The following is a 19,022-nucleotide window of genomic DNA, read 5'->3' on the forward strand; positions in this document are numbered from 1 at the left end:
TTTTAGACAGTTTCGGATAACACGTGAAACTATTTTTTCGAAAAGTTACTATGACACACTTAATTTATGGCGGTTCATGACTAGTAAAGCATTAAACAAAAGAAAGTTTTTAGTTTAATTTTATGGAAAATTAAACTTAAAAAAATCGTATCCAGAAAAATATATTTAATGACAGATTTGGGCATAGTGTTCAATTATAATTAAAGAGTGGGTGAACTGTTTACATCAATCCTAGTTGAAAATTTTGACCAAAAGTTTATAAAATTCTAATAATTTTGATTTATGCATTGACTGTCTGATGCCTTGTTTACTGTTCTTTTTAATTTGAAAAATTTTTATTGAACATTTTGATAATTTTAATAGTTTTACTTATAGTTCAACAGAAGTACTTCACTCGAATTTTTGCCGTGTTAGACTTATAACTGATGCCTCCTATTATTCTACCGAAATTGCCTCTTATTATACATATGAACACCAAGAAATAGCAACAACACAGTAAGGCGAAATAAAATCTATATATGGTAACTCAGCATTATTTCATCAAACTTGGAGTCCAACAGAATTGATTCCATTACTAAAAAACCACCTATGTATTTTATCCAATGTATTTGTTTTAGAAGTCCTAATAGGGTGATTTTTCATTAGAAAATAATAAAAAATCTCTCAGAATTTCTCGAATTGCTTGATTCTTGAAAACAGCTTTAAAGAAAACAGAGCAAAACTCAACATTCAAAATCTCACGTGAAGAATTAATATATTGTTACAGGTTTAGAACTTTATTCAAAAAATTTTAACCATTGAAAAATGAAAGTTAAAGCCTACTATAAAAGTTATTTTCAATTAATCAAAAAAATCTAGAGTTTCATTTAAAAAATTTTAAGATCAGAGGGCTGCGTTGAACAAATTTTCACTTGAGAATTTTGTTTATCCAAGAGTAGGGAGATCCATTTCACTGCCGATTGATGTAGGTGGTGTTCAAACTATTTTTTTAAATTATAACCACAACTGGTATAATTTTCTCGCAGTCAAATTTTTTCAGAAATTCACTTGTTTCAGAAAAAAAATTACACGCTTGGGCGAATAAAGGTGTTTTTCCGAGCAATGCTTCTTTTGTGATTTTTTTTGGTAACAATTAAGTTTTACTATTATAAAATCATTTTAACAGGAAATGAAAAAATATGGATTTATTTCTAAAATGAACGGTAGGGAGCTTTTGTTTTTTCTGGTCACAAAACTGTGGATTTTTATCCCCTTAAACCAAATCTATTGTTGATGTACTTTTTTGCGTCCGCAATTAGAAACGTTTCTACGTTCACAATATAGAGTAGGCAAACAACGTTCACTAATTCATTAACATCTTCTCAATATAGCCTATCTTTGGTGTATAATGAAGATTATGTTGAGTTGAAAAATTAAAAAGAGCCATAATTTTTGTTGTTCTGAGCAGAAGTTGTGAGGAAAATTTCAAGCTTAGTTTTTAGATTTTGGAAGCCAACTCAACCCTGGTAAAAAAATGACGCGGATCAAGTTTCTAATGTCTTGCAGATTAATCTGAAACAAGAGTTTTTATGCTAGATTTCTTTCACTAATTGAAATTGATTTTAGATATCATTGCTGCAAAAGACGTCAGCTTTTTTATTTGTTTTAGTTGTTCAAGTATCATTGACAAGTGTTTATGTAATCTGCCAAAACTAATGGCAAAATCCGTTTCAATTGTGACTTTTTTCGATTAATATTACTCGGAGTCTAATTTGTGGTCAACGGTCTTTCGAAAATAAAGAGAAAATTGATAACATTTACTTATCAGATTTTTCTATTTTCAGAAAGATATTATTCGTTTTCTCTGTGGCCGGAAACGGCTAGACTTTGGATTTGCCTTCGCTTTTTCTCACTTGAAAAAGTAATATATTGTTACAGGTTTATAATGTTAGTTATAAAATTTTAAATTGTGAAAAATTAATGTTAAAGCTTAATCTGAAAGTTGTTTTCAAACAATAAAAAAAACTCGAATTTCATAATAAAAATGTAAGCATGTAAGCTCAGAGGTCTGCGTTGTACAATTTTTCACTTGAGAATTTTTTTTATGCAAAAGTAGGAAGATCCATTTTACTACTACGCGATGTAGGTGGTGTTCGGACTATTTCTTTTTAATTAACCACAACTGGTATAATTTTCATGCAATTATATATTTTCAGAAATTCAGTAGTTTCAGAAAAACAATTACATGCTTGGGCGAATAAAGGTGTTTTTCCAAGCAATGCTTCTTTTCTGATTTTATTGGTAACAATTTAGTATTACTAGTATAAAATCAACTTAAAGGGATATGAAAAAACGGGATATGTAGAGCAGTTAGCGGAATACGTCACAATTTTTTTTGATTAAAACTATTGTGTTACGAGATTTATAAGAGCAGATTTTACGATCTTGCTAATGGAAAAATGTGTGTTCTTCGAAGAACATCATTTCATTTGCAGAAAAAATTATTATTGGAAAAGCATTTCAATATTGTTTCTGTGAAGACACGACGAGGACAGCTGCAAACTACAGTATTTATTTTCAAGTCTTTTTTTCTTTCCAATTCTTTTCAGAAAATTAGCGGACTGTTTACTAAATATGTAGCATAAAAAAGAGTTTTTCCTACATATACATATCACGTAAATTAGGTGAATTTTTGTGGAGAAAAGGAAACTGATTATCCCTGGAATATTTGGAAACACATTCGAAGGAGCATCGCGAACAACATTGACAGTCAGAACATACTCTTGATTCTGCTCGTAGTCAATTTGGGAGTTCAGACACAAATCTCCAGTGCGGGCATTGATAACAAACGGGTCATCGGAGGGAGAGAAGGACCAGAAGTGGTCGAAGTCTTCTTCTGTGTCTGACCAGGACATAATTGATCTTAGTTGTTTGCATGTTGTTCCTACAGTATCCGATTCCGAGAAGCTTGTAGTCGCATCTGACAATGTATGTACTCCGCCATCGTCATAGGCTTCAACCTAAAATGTAGCCTTCGTATCGGTTTATGGAACCTCAGATTCAGGTCTCGACTTACGAAAAGATCATTTTCTGCCCTAAAAGTGGCACACTTCTAGGGCAGAAAATGAAAAACACGCTCGATTCAAGTAATACATAAAAAAGACAAAGACTTCAGCTCTGCTTTGGAGGTAATAGCGACTCTAGCTCGACACAGTTTTTGCTGCTGGACTTTAGATAGACTTTTTATCTTGACTTTAGTTCGGTGGACCCTGTAATTGTAGTCAATATTGGATTATAGATTTCTAAAGTCTTTTCTGAAGTCGAGGTCAACACCAGAGAATGTGTTCATCTCCCTTTTTGTTCCGACCTACTTTAATTGGGGGACGAACTATATACTCAAATGATTTTTTGTCTGTCAATTTTCGACGATCTCTATGTTCATCGTACAGGATTGTGCGTGGTATCATTGAAAAGCTCGTCAAGCGCAGAATATGGAGTTAAAAGATTTTTTTTTATTTTTCGCTTTTTTGTTAAAGAGTTAAGTTAACGAGTTTTAAAATTTTGTGGATAATAGACGAATTTTCGTTTTTATTCACACTTTCCGACATTTTTGCCTATATTTTTGACAGCTTTGCTAAATTATGTTAAAATTGTAAAATTGTTTTTGAAGAAGTGTTGTTGGTTTCCTTTGGAAAGATAAAGGCGTGTCGATGAAAAATGTCATCAAAATCTTGGCTTAACCTTCTTCTATCTTTTTAAACAATCAACCTAATTTTTCATCGAAAATTGCAAAAATTAAGCTTTTTTAGTCAATTTTGCTTACTTTTGCGGGAAGTGAACACCGAAAAATTGCTGACATAATTTGCTTTAGCTCAAAAGAAGGCTAATTTATTTCTCCGTTACCTTTAAAAGTTTTCTGGGTTGGAAGTATTGCCGGTTTTTAGCTAATATATCTCAATAATTATACAAACAACACCATTTTTCTTTGATATGTGAGCTTTTTTTGTCCAATTGTCTAGATCTATTAAACTGGGAACCATTTCATGTTCTTAATGTGCAACGAGTATTAGCAAGGCTAGTTATGGTCTGATTGTGGAATTTTAAAATCCAAAAATTTATCCGGATTGTAATCAGTGGCTATCTTTTTTTTCAAAAACAGTTACAAACTTTTTATGTTCATTACAGAACAACACAATTCATATCGAGGCTCACTGTTGACAGCTCCAATTGGCTTCATGAACAATTACCAGTTAAAATTTTTAAACTTTTTACTCAAATGGTTTGTCGTTTTGAATTTAAAATTGTTTGTTTGAAATAAAAAGGCGATTATAGAGCTCTGCCATTGTTTTTTTTGTGACGCTAAAGCAAAATTTTAACAAAGACAGAAAGCATTTTCAGTTTAGTGAATTTTTAATCTCTATGGCGGTTTTAGGCTTTCAGTAAAAGTTTTCTGGCTCGAAAACTTCTAGTTTTAAACAAAACTGATTAATGGACATTTGCAAGTTCTTTAGATTCTTTTTTTTCTGGTTTTGTCAGTTTATCAAATACTTTATAAGACAATTTTCAATTTAAAATTGATCAAAAAAGGCACAAATAAACATATAATTTTTCAAGGAATAGAGTGTTTTTAACGGCTTTGACACCGTTTTCTAGAAAAATTTATTACAATTTCTTCACTTTTGTCTGTTGTTGCCTTACTTCTTGTTCTCATATGACACTTTCTGTATAATAAATTGTCTCAATGATGTCGATTCTTGTTTTGGAGGAATATAAGAGCCTATTTAAGCATTTTAATTGATAGCGGATGGTTTTCATGTCAAGAATTATAACTTTTTCAAGAAATGTAAGAGATCTTTTGCAAAAAATTTCCAACTTCTGTTGTCTTTGCATATTTGTTACCTAGTATCATCAACCACAGGTTACACATCGCACTTTGGAGATTGTACGAACACGCAATTGGAGACATCTAGTGTAAAGTGGAATAATTATGTTTTGATTTGAAAACGGTTTTTCATATGACAAATTCGGCTTTTTGCCAGGAAGTAGTAGCTTCCTTGGAGAATAATAAAAACATTTACTTATTTTAATGAGCAGCTGATAGATTTTCTTGACACTAAAAATAATTGTTTTCAAAAACAAAATTTTTTTGAAAGTTTTTGTTTTTTTGTCTCTTTGTTAACCACTGTTAATAGATGCAACACAAATATCACTTTTCTGGCATCAGAGGAAGATGAATTTGATTAAAGTTGTTTTTAAAAACTTATTTTTTAACGGCTTCGACCCCAGTTTTTTGCCAAAAATAATTAATATTCTTTTAAGTTTGTTTCTGTGTTTGAGTGTTTTTGTAAACGTATAACAATTTTTGGTTGAGGACAAGGCTCTTTGGCTTCCATTTAAAAAATAAAAGAACCTGTTTAAGTATTTGAATTGATAGCTCATGGTTTCCAAGATTTGCATTAATATTGTTTTCAAAAAAATTAAAATTTTTTAACTTTTTGACTTCTGTTCTTTTCTGTCTATTTTCGTTAAATAGTTAGTTTTTTAACTACAAGTCAAATATCTCAGTATTGTTGTTGAAAAAAACGCGCAGTTGACTATATCTAAATTTTTCAAGCGAATTGATTAAAGTTATAACTGGTTTGACACCAGTTTTTCGATTTGTTTTCTTTTTCGATATTTGTCTGCAATTGAAGTTAATTTTGTTAATGTATCACAGTTTCTGATAAGAAAAATTCTCTTGTTTAATGAATTGATATTTTTGCCGATTGGTTAAATCACTTTAAAGGTAATTGTTTTTTAAAAAGATATTTTGTAACTCTGCTTTTTTTGATCCTTTCGTCTATTTGTTGCCTAGTCTTATCAGTTACAAGTCACAAATCACATTGCTGTTATGAAAGTAAGGCAAAATTTAATATTTCAAAAGATTTAAGTGAATTCTATACGGTTTTAAATGCTTCAAAGCTCATATTTTTATTAAAAATTTTTGATTTTTCGGTTTTTTTCTGTAACTGATGTTTTTTTTGTAACAGGACATATTCTGATCACCAAAAAATCTAAACGGTTTCCTAAAGGCTAATAAAGTAACCCAATCGTTTATTTCAATTTATAGCTTCTGATTTTCATGACGTTTTCGTCAATTGTTCTCGAAAAAAAACAATACGTAATTTATAACTTCGCTCTTTTCCTTCTACTTGTTATCTAACCTGATAAATGAGTGGTCTTATATAACTTTGGTGGCTTAGGGGATCATAGTTCTTTCATTGTTCTTTCTTAGTTACTCTTAGGGAATAGATTATGATTTCAACTGCTTCGACACGGTTTTCCCGTAAAATTGATTTGAGTTTTTCTTTTTTTCTGTACTTGTTGTTTTTTTGGCAGTTGTAGGAAAAAATCTTAACAATGACAGGTCTCAATGTTTTATCATATAGAGTTGTAATTGATTGTATCACAAAACTCAAAGCATACCAATTCATATCTAATTCTTTTCATTACTTTGGAACCAATGCTTTCAAAAAACATGAGTTTTTTTATGTTAGCCGCTTTTGTTGTTTTTTCACAACTTTTTACCGCGACTCATTAAGTACCGGTTGCAATTCTTTTCTAGTGAAGAACAATGAACTAGTTATTTTTTATTAGTTTATATTTTTTCGGCCGCTATTTATAATTTATTAAAAATTTTTTCTACTTATAGACATCGAGTTTTGGATGTTATTAATGTTTGTTGTTAGTATTTGATTTTGTTGTTCATCTTGTCTCGTACTCCTAATAGTGGCAGATCTACGTAACATTCTAAAGCGGCATTCTTTAGTCCACGGAGTATTCTGAGTTGAACGCAATTTTTATTCGTACACTAGTTATTTTCGAAAAATACTTCAATTTTTAGAAGTTTCCTATACCATCCTCATTTGGTAGACAAATAAACCAAATTGTGGATGGGCGGGGTCAAAACATTTTATGCGAACGCACATTAACGAGACTCCTTGTTGGTAAGTGGACTTATAAACAGAAAAATGACCCTATTTTATGTTTACCTTGTGATTTAGGCAGTTTCCATCTTTTCAAACTTTACCGCTATCGCTTTAAGGTTAATCATATAATCCCTGGAAAATACCTGACACAAACTTCATCATTATTAAGCTCTCATATTTTTACCCATCATACAAACCTTTCCCTATTGGTGCGCGAGATAGAACTTTTTCTTCATATTCGGTTTTTTTAAATCCCATGAACCATTACTGATTAGAAGAATAAACAAGGATGCTAGGTAAGGTGCGTTTGCACATAACGTTCCGACCTCGCCCAAACACATTTTTGACTTAATTCTACCTAATGATGAAGAGTTAGAAAATTTTCAAAAATTCACATATTGTTCAACAAACCACTAAATTAATCATTTAATGCCGCATTAGATGGCCGAAGAGAACTGGAATTAAAGAGAACATAAGACCAGACAAATTTAAAATTCGACTAGCAAGAAACAATACTTTTCACAAAAGTCGATATCTATATTTAAAAAAAACCCTAAAGCAAAATCAATATGGCATCAGATAAAACCTTAACAGTACAAATTAAGCTGTGCTGCACAAAAAAGTCATGGCACCTGGTCTTAATGAGAGTTTTTAACGATTCGATAAAAACAGCACAGATGGCAAACTTCAAAAATCATTTTCTGTTTTGAAAGCCATTTTTTTCTAAGCGATTAAAACAAGTAGGCATCAACTGAAATCATTCATTCCCTCTGAGTTATAATTGTGGGAACAATTGGTACCTCTTCGTTTATATCTCTTGAGGAAGCAATTTGACGCTCAAATTTTAAAAAATCAAACAACTTATTAAGAAAATGCATTCGCAGCCGTTAAAATTATAAGCAAATCACCCAGAACATTCAGTAGCTTCAATTGCACATTTATATTATTTCAACGTGAAAAAGATTTGCCGATTACAGTGATATTGTGTAAAGGAGACAAAAAACGAACCTCGAATACGGGCAGATTTCTAGAAATCGCATTTCATTTAAACGAAAGTTTGTAGTATCAAATCCAACAAACAATTAGTTGAAAACAAAACACTTACACCACTCACTAAATATTGACAGAAGTAAGATAAATGTGACAAAGTTCAAAATTCATTGGTTTTTAAAAACATTTTTTTCCGAAAATCACAAAAAAACAAGCTTTCAACTAAAACTATTTTTGGAATTTTTACTATTTGAGCCGCAATGTTGTAAAAATGAGTGAAAATAAGGTGACAGTTCCTTTAACAGCGGTATTTTACTGACCTCGACCACAACTTCCACTTGTTGGGTATTCTGTGTGCCAGCAGGATCAGCCCAGTCTGTGACCTGAAGGGTGAAACAGAATGCGAAGTCTGTCCCTGCACAGTTAGCGTCGTCCCTTTCAACCGAAGTGTAACTTATTTCACATGCGCCGATGTAGTCAGCCACTGCTGAACCTGAACACAAATTCAAATTACAATGCCCTGCTCATAGTATGAATCAGTTAAAAATCCCTGAAAGCGGTCTGAGATCTTTACTGTATCAGTACTGAAACAGTCTGGGTGAGAATAACACAGGCATTTTGTTGCAAAATCTAGACTTTGAGGCTTTTGTGGACAACAGTGACAAAAGATTCAACTGCCTACAATTCATATCTAGTTTTTTTATTAATTACATAAACTATTTAGAAACCAAAAATTTCTCAATAGACATGATCGACAAAAGCCAGTTTGCAATTTATAATTAATGCCGAGGGCTTTTTTTGTAATAACTTAACAATTTGGCTAATTGATAAATTTGAGTAAATTTACTAGAACAAATAGATTAGAATAGATTATAGATTAGAATTTCCATACGCTGTATAAAATACGCTGCAAATATACCCATTGCAGCGTAATGGGGTACAAATATGAATTTTTAGACCGTGGAAGAAGAGTATTGAAGAAAGAAAAGTTCACAGATGTGGCAGTCTTATATGGACGAGCTATTTTGTTTTTGTTCATTTGTTGATAGGTTACCAGTGGCACTGACGACTGAAAATGCGCTGTTGGGTGCCACGAGAGAACATCCAGGCTGGAAAGAAAGTCTGTCTGGATCCAGACACTCTACCCTCGCCAGAGACCCACTCCACCCATCTCGCACTATATACCTACAACAAATAAACAACAAAATGTTACCCATGCCGAGAAAATCGATAACGTGAAACTAGTCTGCCCCTCGCCCCGACCCGCACTTACCTTACAACTGACGAGTAGCAAATGAGGGGGAGGTCATTGAGATTCTGGATATTGACTGGAACCCTCATAGTGGGATACTGGGTAGAGGAGAGTGAGTTCTCGTCGTTTATCTTATCGGACACTCTCAAATAAACCTCTAGACTTCGCATTGCAACCTGGAAACAAAGGAATCGGGAAAATTAAAGAAAAAGAATTCATTTCTCCTTAGAAATATGTGAATAGAACTGTGAGAAAGATTAACAATATTACTTATGACTATATATCGATTAAAAAACTAATCAGAATTTTCTGAAATTTGACAGGATTTTTGGAGTATTAGGGGGAATCAAATTTTCAAACCTATTAATGTTTCTATCAGGCTTCAAAATCTTCCGAGGCTAAATACCGTTTGAGTTTCGTTTTTATCATTACGTTAAAAGTTTAATGTGGCTCCATGATTGGCTGATTTCAAAGGAAAATTTAAATTTAACATAAAGATCAGCAAAAAATTCCGTTCAAAATGTTACTATCAATCTTTCCGATCAGAATGACTTCAATTTTTATCAATGAAATGATAGGAAGAACTATCGAAGTTTGATTTGGTTACATACATGTAAAGCATAAAAAACTGAGTACAGTGACCGAAGTGAGAGATGATTTTTTGTTAGAATAATTGGATGTTTTTATGGAGGTAGGGTTCTTACGTCATCGTAGTCCATTTCGACAGCTGTTAGAATGGTAGGCCCTGGAGTGCCCACATTGACCTGATCTGTGCTCAATTTGAAGAACTTGGCGTCCTCTCCTAAACAACAAACATCAACGGTGTTCCTTTATCAAAACAAAGTCACTAATAATCAAAAACAATCCAATTTTTTTTACACTCAAGTTTCAACATTTACCCCGAAAATTGTAAGTCTGACAAAAATTTTCCGCTTCAACCGGAGATTTTCGGCATTCGCACCTCGACTAGTATTGATATTTTTCTAATGAAAAAAAATCTTTTTACTCTTGATTGTTTTTTTTCGGATGAGAAAACTGTTTGGCGATAACTCTTTTCGTCGTCCTTTCTTTGTTGCTTTCTTGCAATAAATCATTGTTTTCGTCATTTTTTTGCTTAATTTGAAAAAAAACCTCATTTGTATCCGTTGCTCTTATTTTCGATAATTTGAGCAAAAAGAATATTTTTTTCATTTTCTTTGGTAATTTAGGCAAAATTTATTTATTCATTTCTTCCCTTTTTGATAAAATCTAAATGCCCTCATTAATTGGGTTATTATCTTACCTTCTAGCCAGTACACAAGTGCACTTGTATCATTGTCTGGATCTGCGACATCTGTGGTGAGTACCTGGTACACTGTGGCGCCAGCTGCCACTCCATCATTCAGAATGACTGGTATCTTCTCATTTACAGTGAAGTACGGTCTCTCATCATTCACACCTGTAATCTCTACTGTAAAGGGCGCCAAGGTCAAGGTGTCGGAGGAGCCACTGTCGTCTATCCTATAACATTACAAACTGCAATCCGTTGCTATACAAATTGGCACAAACAACAGTCGAGTAAATGCTGTCAGGACAAAATACCCAATACAAATATACCCAATATACCCAGATCTTGATTTATCCAAGTGCTAAATTAAGGACTCTTTAGAATTAACGGTCCGTAGTACCAGCGCTAAAAACGCAGAATTATGTAAGATTGACAGTGAATGCGTTGAATTTACGTAAGATCTACGCTTGAGGCGGTGAAAAAAGGCTCTGCGTTGAATTAAGCGTTGATCTTGAAGATTTTTGCCTTTTCAAGAGTAGATCGTACGCAATTTCGGCGTTTCCAAACGTAGATATTACAAAATTTTTATAATAAGAAAAATATTTTACTTGGTTCATTGCTGACATGCTTCTAAATTATATTAGTAGTCCTCTATCTGAGTTTAGCGTCCCCGCTTGTTCTTTAGTTTCATCAATTGCTTTCTTCATAGTTTCCTTCAACTGAAGCAATTTTTTTTAAAATCTCCTCTCATTGGGTGAGGAGAGGGGGAGATTTACAGTATAAAAATATTTTCATTCAATAAAAAATTAATGTTGTCTCAGATTGTCAACGAAAAAGTTTTCCTACGGAATTTTGCAACTTTTGAAACAAAATTTTTGAAATGTTTTTTTTTATCGTATATTTTTTTATTCAATTCCAGTTGAAGTTTGTGAGGTAGATCGCCATATATATAAAGCTTTTCATTATGAAAAAAGTTGGTGCAATTTCCAAGAAAAAAAACTGGGTAATCATAAGTAATTTTCAACATTTTGATGATGTCCTCGGTCAAGGATTTTTCAGCAACTTATCCAAAAAAACAATCTTGGTAGGGTTAATACCACCCTGTTTAAATAGAGAACCAACGAAAAGAAAACGTAGCTTGCGGGAAATTGCTACGTTTTGCGATGCCTTCGTTCGGGTATAGGCGCATGACGGAAAAAAAGATATTTTATGTAAGGTTTGCGCATAAAAAAGCCAATTTCCTGTAAAATCTACCACTGAAAACTCAAAATTTTGTCATTTCTAAGCTTAGAAGCGCCAAGAAAATGTAAGATTTACAATTAGAAACCCTAAGAAATGTGAAATTGGAATCTGATTTATAGAGAATTTTGTGTTAGGAAACCTTAGGTAACGTGGAACAGTGGCAGTAAAGGCAACAAGCATTAAAAATTTCAGTGGTTCAAGTTTCATAGAGCAAAGTCTAACCGTTATAAGAATGCTAGAGAACCGCGTAGACTCTCTAAATTTCTGTTTAATAATTTTTGTTATATCTAATTTAGTGACAAAAAATTACGTAAGATCAATGCTTAGAAAATATTTTAAAACCTATGCTTAGAAATGCAAGATATTGTGAAAAATGTGGTTACTGGCTTTGAAAAGTTCTCAGAAACAACGCATGTTTCTTGCATAGTTTTTGCGCTGAATGCCTTAAAATTTTTATCTAATTTGAGCGCTTTCACAGCAAAAATTTGTAAAAAAAATTGGACTGACTTATCTAAGTTGTCTACGCTAGTCACCGATTATCTTACATATTTTTGCCAAAATTCCTAGGGCCAGTGTGTTAATGTCAAATTGAGATAATAGTTTATATTTTAACTAAATTTATTTATCAAATTTTAAATGTAAGACTAGTTATTTTGGCCATGCCTCGCGTGCGTGCCACAGCGCTAACTCAGCGGGTTGTGGGACCTGATATGAAAAAATCACAACTGGTCATGAGAATACACAAAGGGATGATGTGTGTAATACGAACTACTAATTGGTAATGATACTATTTAACAAATACTTCGGAAGGGGATTAAATTGGATATTATGGCAATGAGTAAATTGTAATGTAACTGTATTATAATATAAGGGAAATAACATTGTTGCTCGCGTGTATCATGAAAGAAAATCCGATTGGAATTTGGGTAGTCTATTGAGGGTAATTAAAAGCCATTTTTGTTAGTAAAATCAGTTATCCTTAAACGTTTCAGTTGGTACGGTTACGTGACAATTTACCCAACTCCATTCTACTCAATGCAATTTTAACCAGGTTGCCATTTACCCAATGCCATTTAACCCAATTTAACCCAAAAAAAAGAAACTGCCGTGCTCAGGGTTCGAACCTCTCATTTTCGACATGTCAACAAATTCTTATTCCACTGCGCGAATTCAAGAGTGCAAGACTTAATCGGATAATTGTAACGCTTTGTTTGCTCGTGATAATTTCATATCAAGTCCACGATCTGAGTTATGGTAGATGTTTTAATGCCAAAAAAGTGTTCTGCTCATAGCGAAATTGAATAATATCAATAAAACTGAAGGGTAACTTTTTAACATAATCTATGAGATTTCCGAAAAAAAATTAAATTACAAACACGGTGAAAGCAATTTAATTAAGTGAATATAAACTAAATGTAATTAAGTGCGGTGAATGCGCTGAATGCTGCTATAGACCACAAACAGTATGACATTTCACCTCTAAAGTACCGACGCAGCTCAAGTTTCTTACTTGACAGTGACACTCCAAGAACTGATGGAAGCAGTGTCGAAGTTGATCTCATCTTGACTCACAATTATACATCCATTCTCCCCATTCACCACGTCAAGTGTAGATGTACACGCTGGCACGCATGTTATCCTGCAAACAACAACGGTGGATAGAGGAACTTTGTACAACTTTTGGAAGAAATGCGCTGATTTGAAAAAGTTTTATCAGCTCAAAGTTTTTACCGAGAAAGGCACTGCTTCAATCCGATTGGGGCTTAAATTGTGTCAACACGATAAACTTTAGTAAGCAATGTGCCGAAAAAGCAATGTCGTTTCTTCTCTTAGAGTCGTATTAAACAGTCACCAAAAGTCATAATTGAGTCATGAAAATTGAATTGAAATCAATAATAGCCCTTCCCGGGTCGAGGTGTCATCGCCATTCAACACAAAATTATGTAAGATAAGCGGTGAATGCGAAAAATTTTGTAAGATAAGCGGTGAATGCGGAGAAATTACATAAATCAGGCGGTGAATGCGGTGAAAAAAACCTTTATCGCCTGGTAGCGGTGAAATTACATAAAATCACCGCTTTAAAAAAAGTGTCCAAATTATGTAAGATAAGCGGTGAATGCGGTGATATTACATAAATTCGCAGCTTGACTTAGTGGTGAACTTACATAAATTCACCGCTTAGAAAAAAGTTAAATTTTTGTGAGAACAGCAGTGAATGCGGTGAAAATACATAAATTCACCGCTTAACTTTGTGGTGAAATTGCATAAATTCACCGCTTAACTTAGTAGTGAACTTACATAAATTCACCACTTTGAAAAAAATTGTCCAAATTATGTTAGATAAGCGGTGAATGCCGTGAAATTACATAAATTCACCGCTTAACTTAGTAGTGAACTTACATAAATTCACCACTTTGAAAAAAATTGTCCAAATTATGTTAGATAAGCGGTGAATGCGGTGAAATTACATAAATTCACTGCTTAACTTAGTGGTGAACTTACATAAATTCACCACTTAACTTAATGTGAACTTAAATAATTTCACCGCTTTTGAAAAAAAGTGTCCATATTTTGTAAGATGAGCGGTGAATGCGGTGAAATTACATAAATTCACTGCTTAACTTAATGGCGAACTTACATAATTTCACCACTTAACTTAGTGTGAACTTACATATTTTCACCGCTTTGAAAAAAAGTGTCCCTATTTTGTAAGATAAGCGGTGAATGCTTACATAAATTCACCGCTTAAATTAGTGGCAAACTTACATAAATTCACGCTTAGAAAAAAGTGTTAAAAATTTGTGAGAATTGTGAGAACAGCAGTGAATGCGGTGAAATTATATAAATTCACCGCTTAACTTAGTGGTGAAGTTACATAAATTCACCGCTGAGATGAAAAGTGTTAAAATTTTTTTTAAGAACAGCAGGAGCAATATGTAAGATACGCGTATGTAATTTCACCGCTATATATTTTAGCGGTGAATTGTGGTGAATTTTTGTAAGATCACCGCTTATTCTAGCGGTGAACTTGCATAATTTCACCACAATCACCGCATTTCACCGCAAAATTATGTACAAAAATTGCGGTGAAAAAACTAACTTTTCACCGCTTATCTTACATATTTTTCCAATTTTTTTCTCGACCCGAGTTACTATCTCTAGGGGGCGGCTGTTAAACAGTTAAAACCGTGAAAAAAAAATTTAAAAACTCTATCGCCAAAAAATGAGACCGATAAAAAAGACAAAAAAGCATTCTTCTCACTCAATTATGCTAATTTTTTACCGACTCATTTAATATTGATTATCTTAAAATATACTATATCTTTAGTTCTTACGAGCACTCGAGTGGGTCCAGTCCATTTGGGTTATATGCGGCCACAGTGTACAAGGCAGTGTAGACTCCTGGCTTGGTCTCATCTTCTGGAATTGACACTGTGGAGGGAGGGGTCAACGGGTTCACTGGATTGGCCCCATCTGAAATTCAACAGAAACATGAAGCATCTCACTTACAATAGAGGTTTTTGATTCTGACTCTTCATTAAAAGACAGTAGCTACACAACTTAACGCCATATTTATGGATGGAAACGAAGCCAAAACGAAAGTTAATAGATCTTGATAAGAAAAAATATGAAACAGGTAAATGTTGCTAAGATCATGACGTTGCAAATGGTGAAAAACGTTAAGATTTGTACGATTTTGCAAGATCTTAACATGGGTACAAAGAAAAAAAATCTTGGCAAGATATTCCAGAAAGCTAAGCCACGACAGAGTCAGACATAGAATTTTCAAAACCAAACATCATCTTTGAAGAAGATTTAAGACGAAATAATAAGTTTTAGCAACAAATATCAGCAATCATCAAGAAAAGTCGGAAAATTGAGCTGGGGTTAGTTTGATATCCAGCAATATAATTTACGTTTTCCAGTAAAATTTTGTAAGTGATGCAAGCTAGTTATATAGATAGTACATAGCTTGTGCAAGGAAGCCAGAATGCCCCATGAAAAAAAACTATAAAAAAGTATAAAATTATTCAACATCAGACTAAACAAAATTGTTCATCAATGAAAATTATATTACTTATATTTTGAAAGTTATTCACAACTAGTATAATCTTTTAATATGATCTCCAATAATATTACTTTTAATTCGAATGTTATTAACAGCTACTATTATCCGACGGCCCACTTAACGGGTGTTGTATTGTGTGGATTGTTGAACTCATTTTCTTCCGAATGAATGGCAAATACGTTGCCACATATTTGAGAATAAGTAATCAAAAAACAACAGGAATACTCGATAAACTAGGTACCGATCTACAATGCTCATTAGGTTTTGTTGGACAGTGTTTTGGGGGCTCCAAAACTTGCTGTTCTCTTCACACTAATGCGCCAACAATTGAACTAATTGAGGTCATGAAATTTTTTGACAACTTCCAAGGAGAGACTTTGGAGCATATTGTCTGAACAGTTATTTTCAACCACGCTTGGCAACAGGCACGCCTCCCAATTAATGTATCAGGTATAGGGTTAAGACCATCTCAACGTCAAAAGAATGCTGCGTACGCGGGACCCCTTCTAGCGTCAAATGATTTGTTATATAAATCACAGGTCAGTCTCCGATAGAGGAACTTACTTTTGCTGCACTATACGAAAGCTTTGATACTTTTGCGTTGACTATATTTAAACAAAAAAATCGAAGAGAGCGTAGATCTCCAGAAACTTTCGTACCTGAAGGAAGATCATACTGCAGTGAGGGAAAAGGCTAGAATTGAGTCGCTGCCTCTTTCACAAGCGTATGGGTAGTTGCAGCTCCTATACCTCCTCTAGGTCTGTGTTTATGCCCTAATGAATTTGGAGTGACATACTTGGTATCAAAAATAACAAATTTGAAAGGAAATGCCCTGATTGTGCTTCGGACTCTCTTGATGTTTTTGGCGACTGTTCTATCGTATGTCAAGGAAAGAGAGACGCCATTGCAAGACACGACAAAATTTTTGACCGGGTCGAAACAGGTTCTTCAACAGCTAACTTATCTTGAGTGGTAGAAAAACGAAACATTATCGCTGATAGCAATTCCCGACCGGAAGGCTTTTTCTGCCTTCATGGACGTCCAGCAGGTCTGCTGCTCTTGATGTTGCGAACTCTTTTCTGCAGCCAAACATTATAACAAGCGGCTGAGAAGTCAGGTAACGCAATTGATGCAGCTGAGGTCCGAAAGTCCAAATGTTCTCAGCAAGATATTACGTTCGTGAGATTGGCAGCAGCAGTATTAGGTGGTATGTCTACAATTTTCAGGAATGCATTAAAACAAATAGTCTCTCATTTTCAGACAGTTGAGCCGCTTAATCGGAAAGGGATTTTCCTTTGCTTTCGACAGATGCGCTTTGTCTCTCTCAGTAGTTGTAATTCGTGGGTTGCGGTAATGTTGGTTGCCCGGGCGTCGTGGGACTTTTGAATGTCTAGCGAGAAATTTACGCTCACCATAGTAAAGTGAAACTTCCCAAATTCGTCTAAATAGGGAATAAAAATATCATATTTAATCACGAGTTTTACCTGACAAAAGTGGAGAGAATAGAAAAAACTTTTCATGTGTGAAAAATGAAATGGATTGATAAAAATAGATTTTTTTTTCAAATTGTTGATCTGCTGTTTTGATGAACATAGTCGTTGTAATCCAGTTAATTGTTATTTCAAGAGTACTTAGGGATAAATTAAATGACAACAGAAATGGCTGAATCTGGGAAACATTAAAAAAAACTGAAGTGATACTTTCAACTGTACTTATAACTTTCCTAATATAATTTCTACCCAATCAACGAGATTTCAGTGATTGGATTTGTTGTCCAAGTATTTAATAATCTTCATATTGTTACTTCAAAAAACTCCTAATTGTAAGATTTAACTATGGGTAACAGGCTAAATGCCTAAGTGGCTCAAATTAGTACTAATAGATAAAAAACAGCAGCATTTAATTAATTTATTACTTTGATTTTGAGGAAACTGAGCCCCTTAAAAAATTGCTTTAATTTATGAAAAGAGCTATGTTTGATTTATAAAGTTTTAGTAAGCAACAAACACTGAGTGCTTTAGCGAAGTATATTAATGAACACTAAAGCATTATAATTTTATATTCAGTATTGATTTTGGTTCTCAAACTCGTTTCTTTTGATCAAAATTTTTGGTTATTATTGCATGTATTATTATCGCTACAAACCTTATTATTGCAACCAAATTATCGCATATCTTGCCGACTCTCTGTTCTTTTGCAAGATACACAAGATGTGCAAAAGCAAACAGTCTGTTTTTGAGGTCTTGCAAAAACCATCTGCAAGCAAGACTTCTTTTGAAAGACTTCCAGATGATAGCCTGTTTTCGCGAGAGATGTAAAAAGTCGGTCTGATTTCGCAATAGTCTTGTTAGATCTGGCATGATAACCGGATCACCTTGGCTAGAGCTCTTCACAAACTAACCTGTAACGTGGATAATGACCCCCAACAGCAACAGCATCAAAACTGGCATCTCGTTTCCGAACTCTTTCCGTTTCCCAATTCTGTTGTTCTGGTTCCAATTTTCCAATAAATTTCACTCGGTAAATTTTGATGCAAAATAGAAAAGTTATTTGTGGTTATTGTTTATAACTGCTTTTGTTCTACTCTTTTATTAGTTGTTCAAAAAGTACTCATCGCAAAAGTTTGCTTGCGTGCGTTCAAGACAGCTCATTTTTCATTACAGAGTAGTGTGATTCCGACCGTGTTTACAACACATAAGTTTATATCTAAGTTTATCTTACTTTTAAACGTTTGTTTAACTGTACATTAGAAAAGGTTTGTGAATTTTGGTTTCTTATATTTTTGAACTAGAGCAATTTTGAATTTGATGTTTTTCAACAATGACGTCAATGTTGTTTGGCAAATGGCTCTTGTAACCTGTCTTCAAAATGACACTTAAGAAACTGTGAAGATGAAAACAAAGACAAAACACAAAAGCTCGGTATTTTTCGTTGAATGAAGTTTCTGATTTTCAATTTTGCTCACTTTTTTCAAAAATGTGAAACACAACTTATTGTTGTAATGGGTATCAAGGATGACCAAATTACTCTGACTGTGATCAGAAGGTAAAAAAATGATAATTTTTTCTTACCCCTCAAAATTTCCCAAAGGGCTTCAACTCTGACTATGGATTCCAGAACTAAACTGCATTTAAATGACCATCAAATTGTTGCGTTCCTGGAACCCCTAAAAATTTGATTGATACCTTTTGTAAAGTTTCTAACTAACTGTGTTATAGCAGTAGAAATACTGGATGTATACCTCCAGCCAATCAG

At 33.5% G+C, this 19,022-nt stretch overlaps 1 protein-coding gene across 1 annotated transcript; it reads right to left on the bottom strand.

Annotated features, from left to right (window-relative positions):
• Nucleotides 1-1,546: 1,546 nt before the first annotated feature.
• On the bottom strand, nucleotides 1,547-18,513 carry LOC142352904 (uncharacterized). Its single transcript, XM_075405058.1, has 10 exons — nucleotides 18,169-18,513; nucleotides 15,034-15,172; nucleotides 13,209-13,337; nucleotides 10,472-10,689; nucleotides 9,894-9,991; nucleotides 9,211-9,365; nucleotides 8,992-9,122; nucleotides 8,258-8,430; nucleotides 2,609-2,999; nucleotides 1,547-1,551 (listed from the first exon to the last, which is right to left on the bottom strand). The coding sequence occupies exons 1-10, from the start codon at nucleotides 18,215-18,217 to the stop codon at nucleotides 1,547-1,549; spliced, it is 1,488 nt and encodes a 495-aa protein (XP_075261173.1). The 5' UTR covers nucleotides 18,218-18,513.
• Between the last annotated feature and the right edge of the window lie 509 nt (nucleotides 18,514-19,022).

This window comes from Convolutriloba macropyga, chromosome 14 (assembly GCF_964194025.1).
Source record: "Convolutriloba macropyga chromosome 14, txConMacr16.3, whole genome shotgun sequence".
NCBI lineage: Eukaryota > Metazoa > Xenacoelomorpha > Acoela > Convolutidae > Convolutriloba > Convolutriloba macropyga.

Bases quoted from the DNA above. Each gene is read 5' to 3' on its own strand.
- LOC142352904 (XM_075405058.1), bottom strand. From the start codon at position 18,217: ATGCCAGTTTTGATGCTGTTGCTGTTGGGGGTCATTATCCACGTTACA. The intron at 9,366-9,893 runs GTAAGAACCCTA...CTTTGTTTCCAG, and splicing joins TCGAAATGGACTACGATGAC to GTTGCAATGCGAAGTCTAGA. The intron at 8,431-8,991 runs GTAACCTATCAA...ATTTGTGTTCAG, and splicing joins TTCAGTCGTCAGTGCCACTG to GTTCAGCAGTGGCTGACTAC.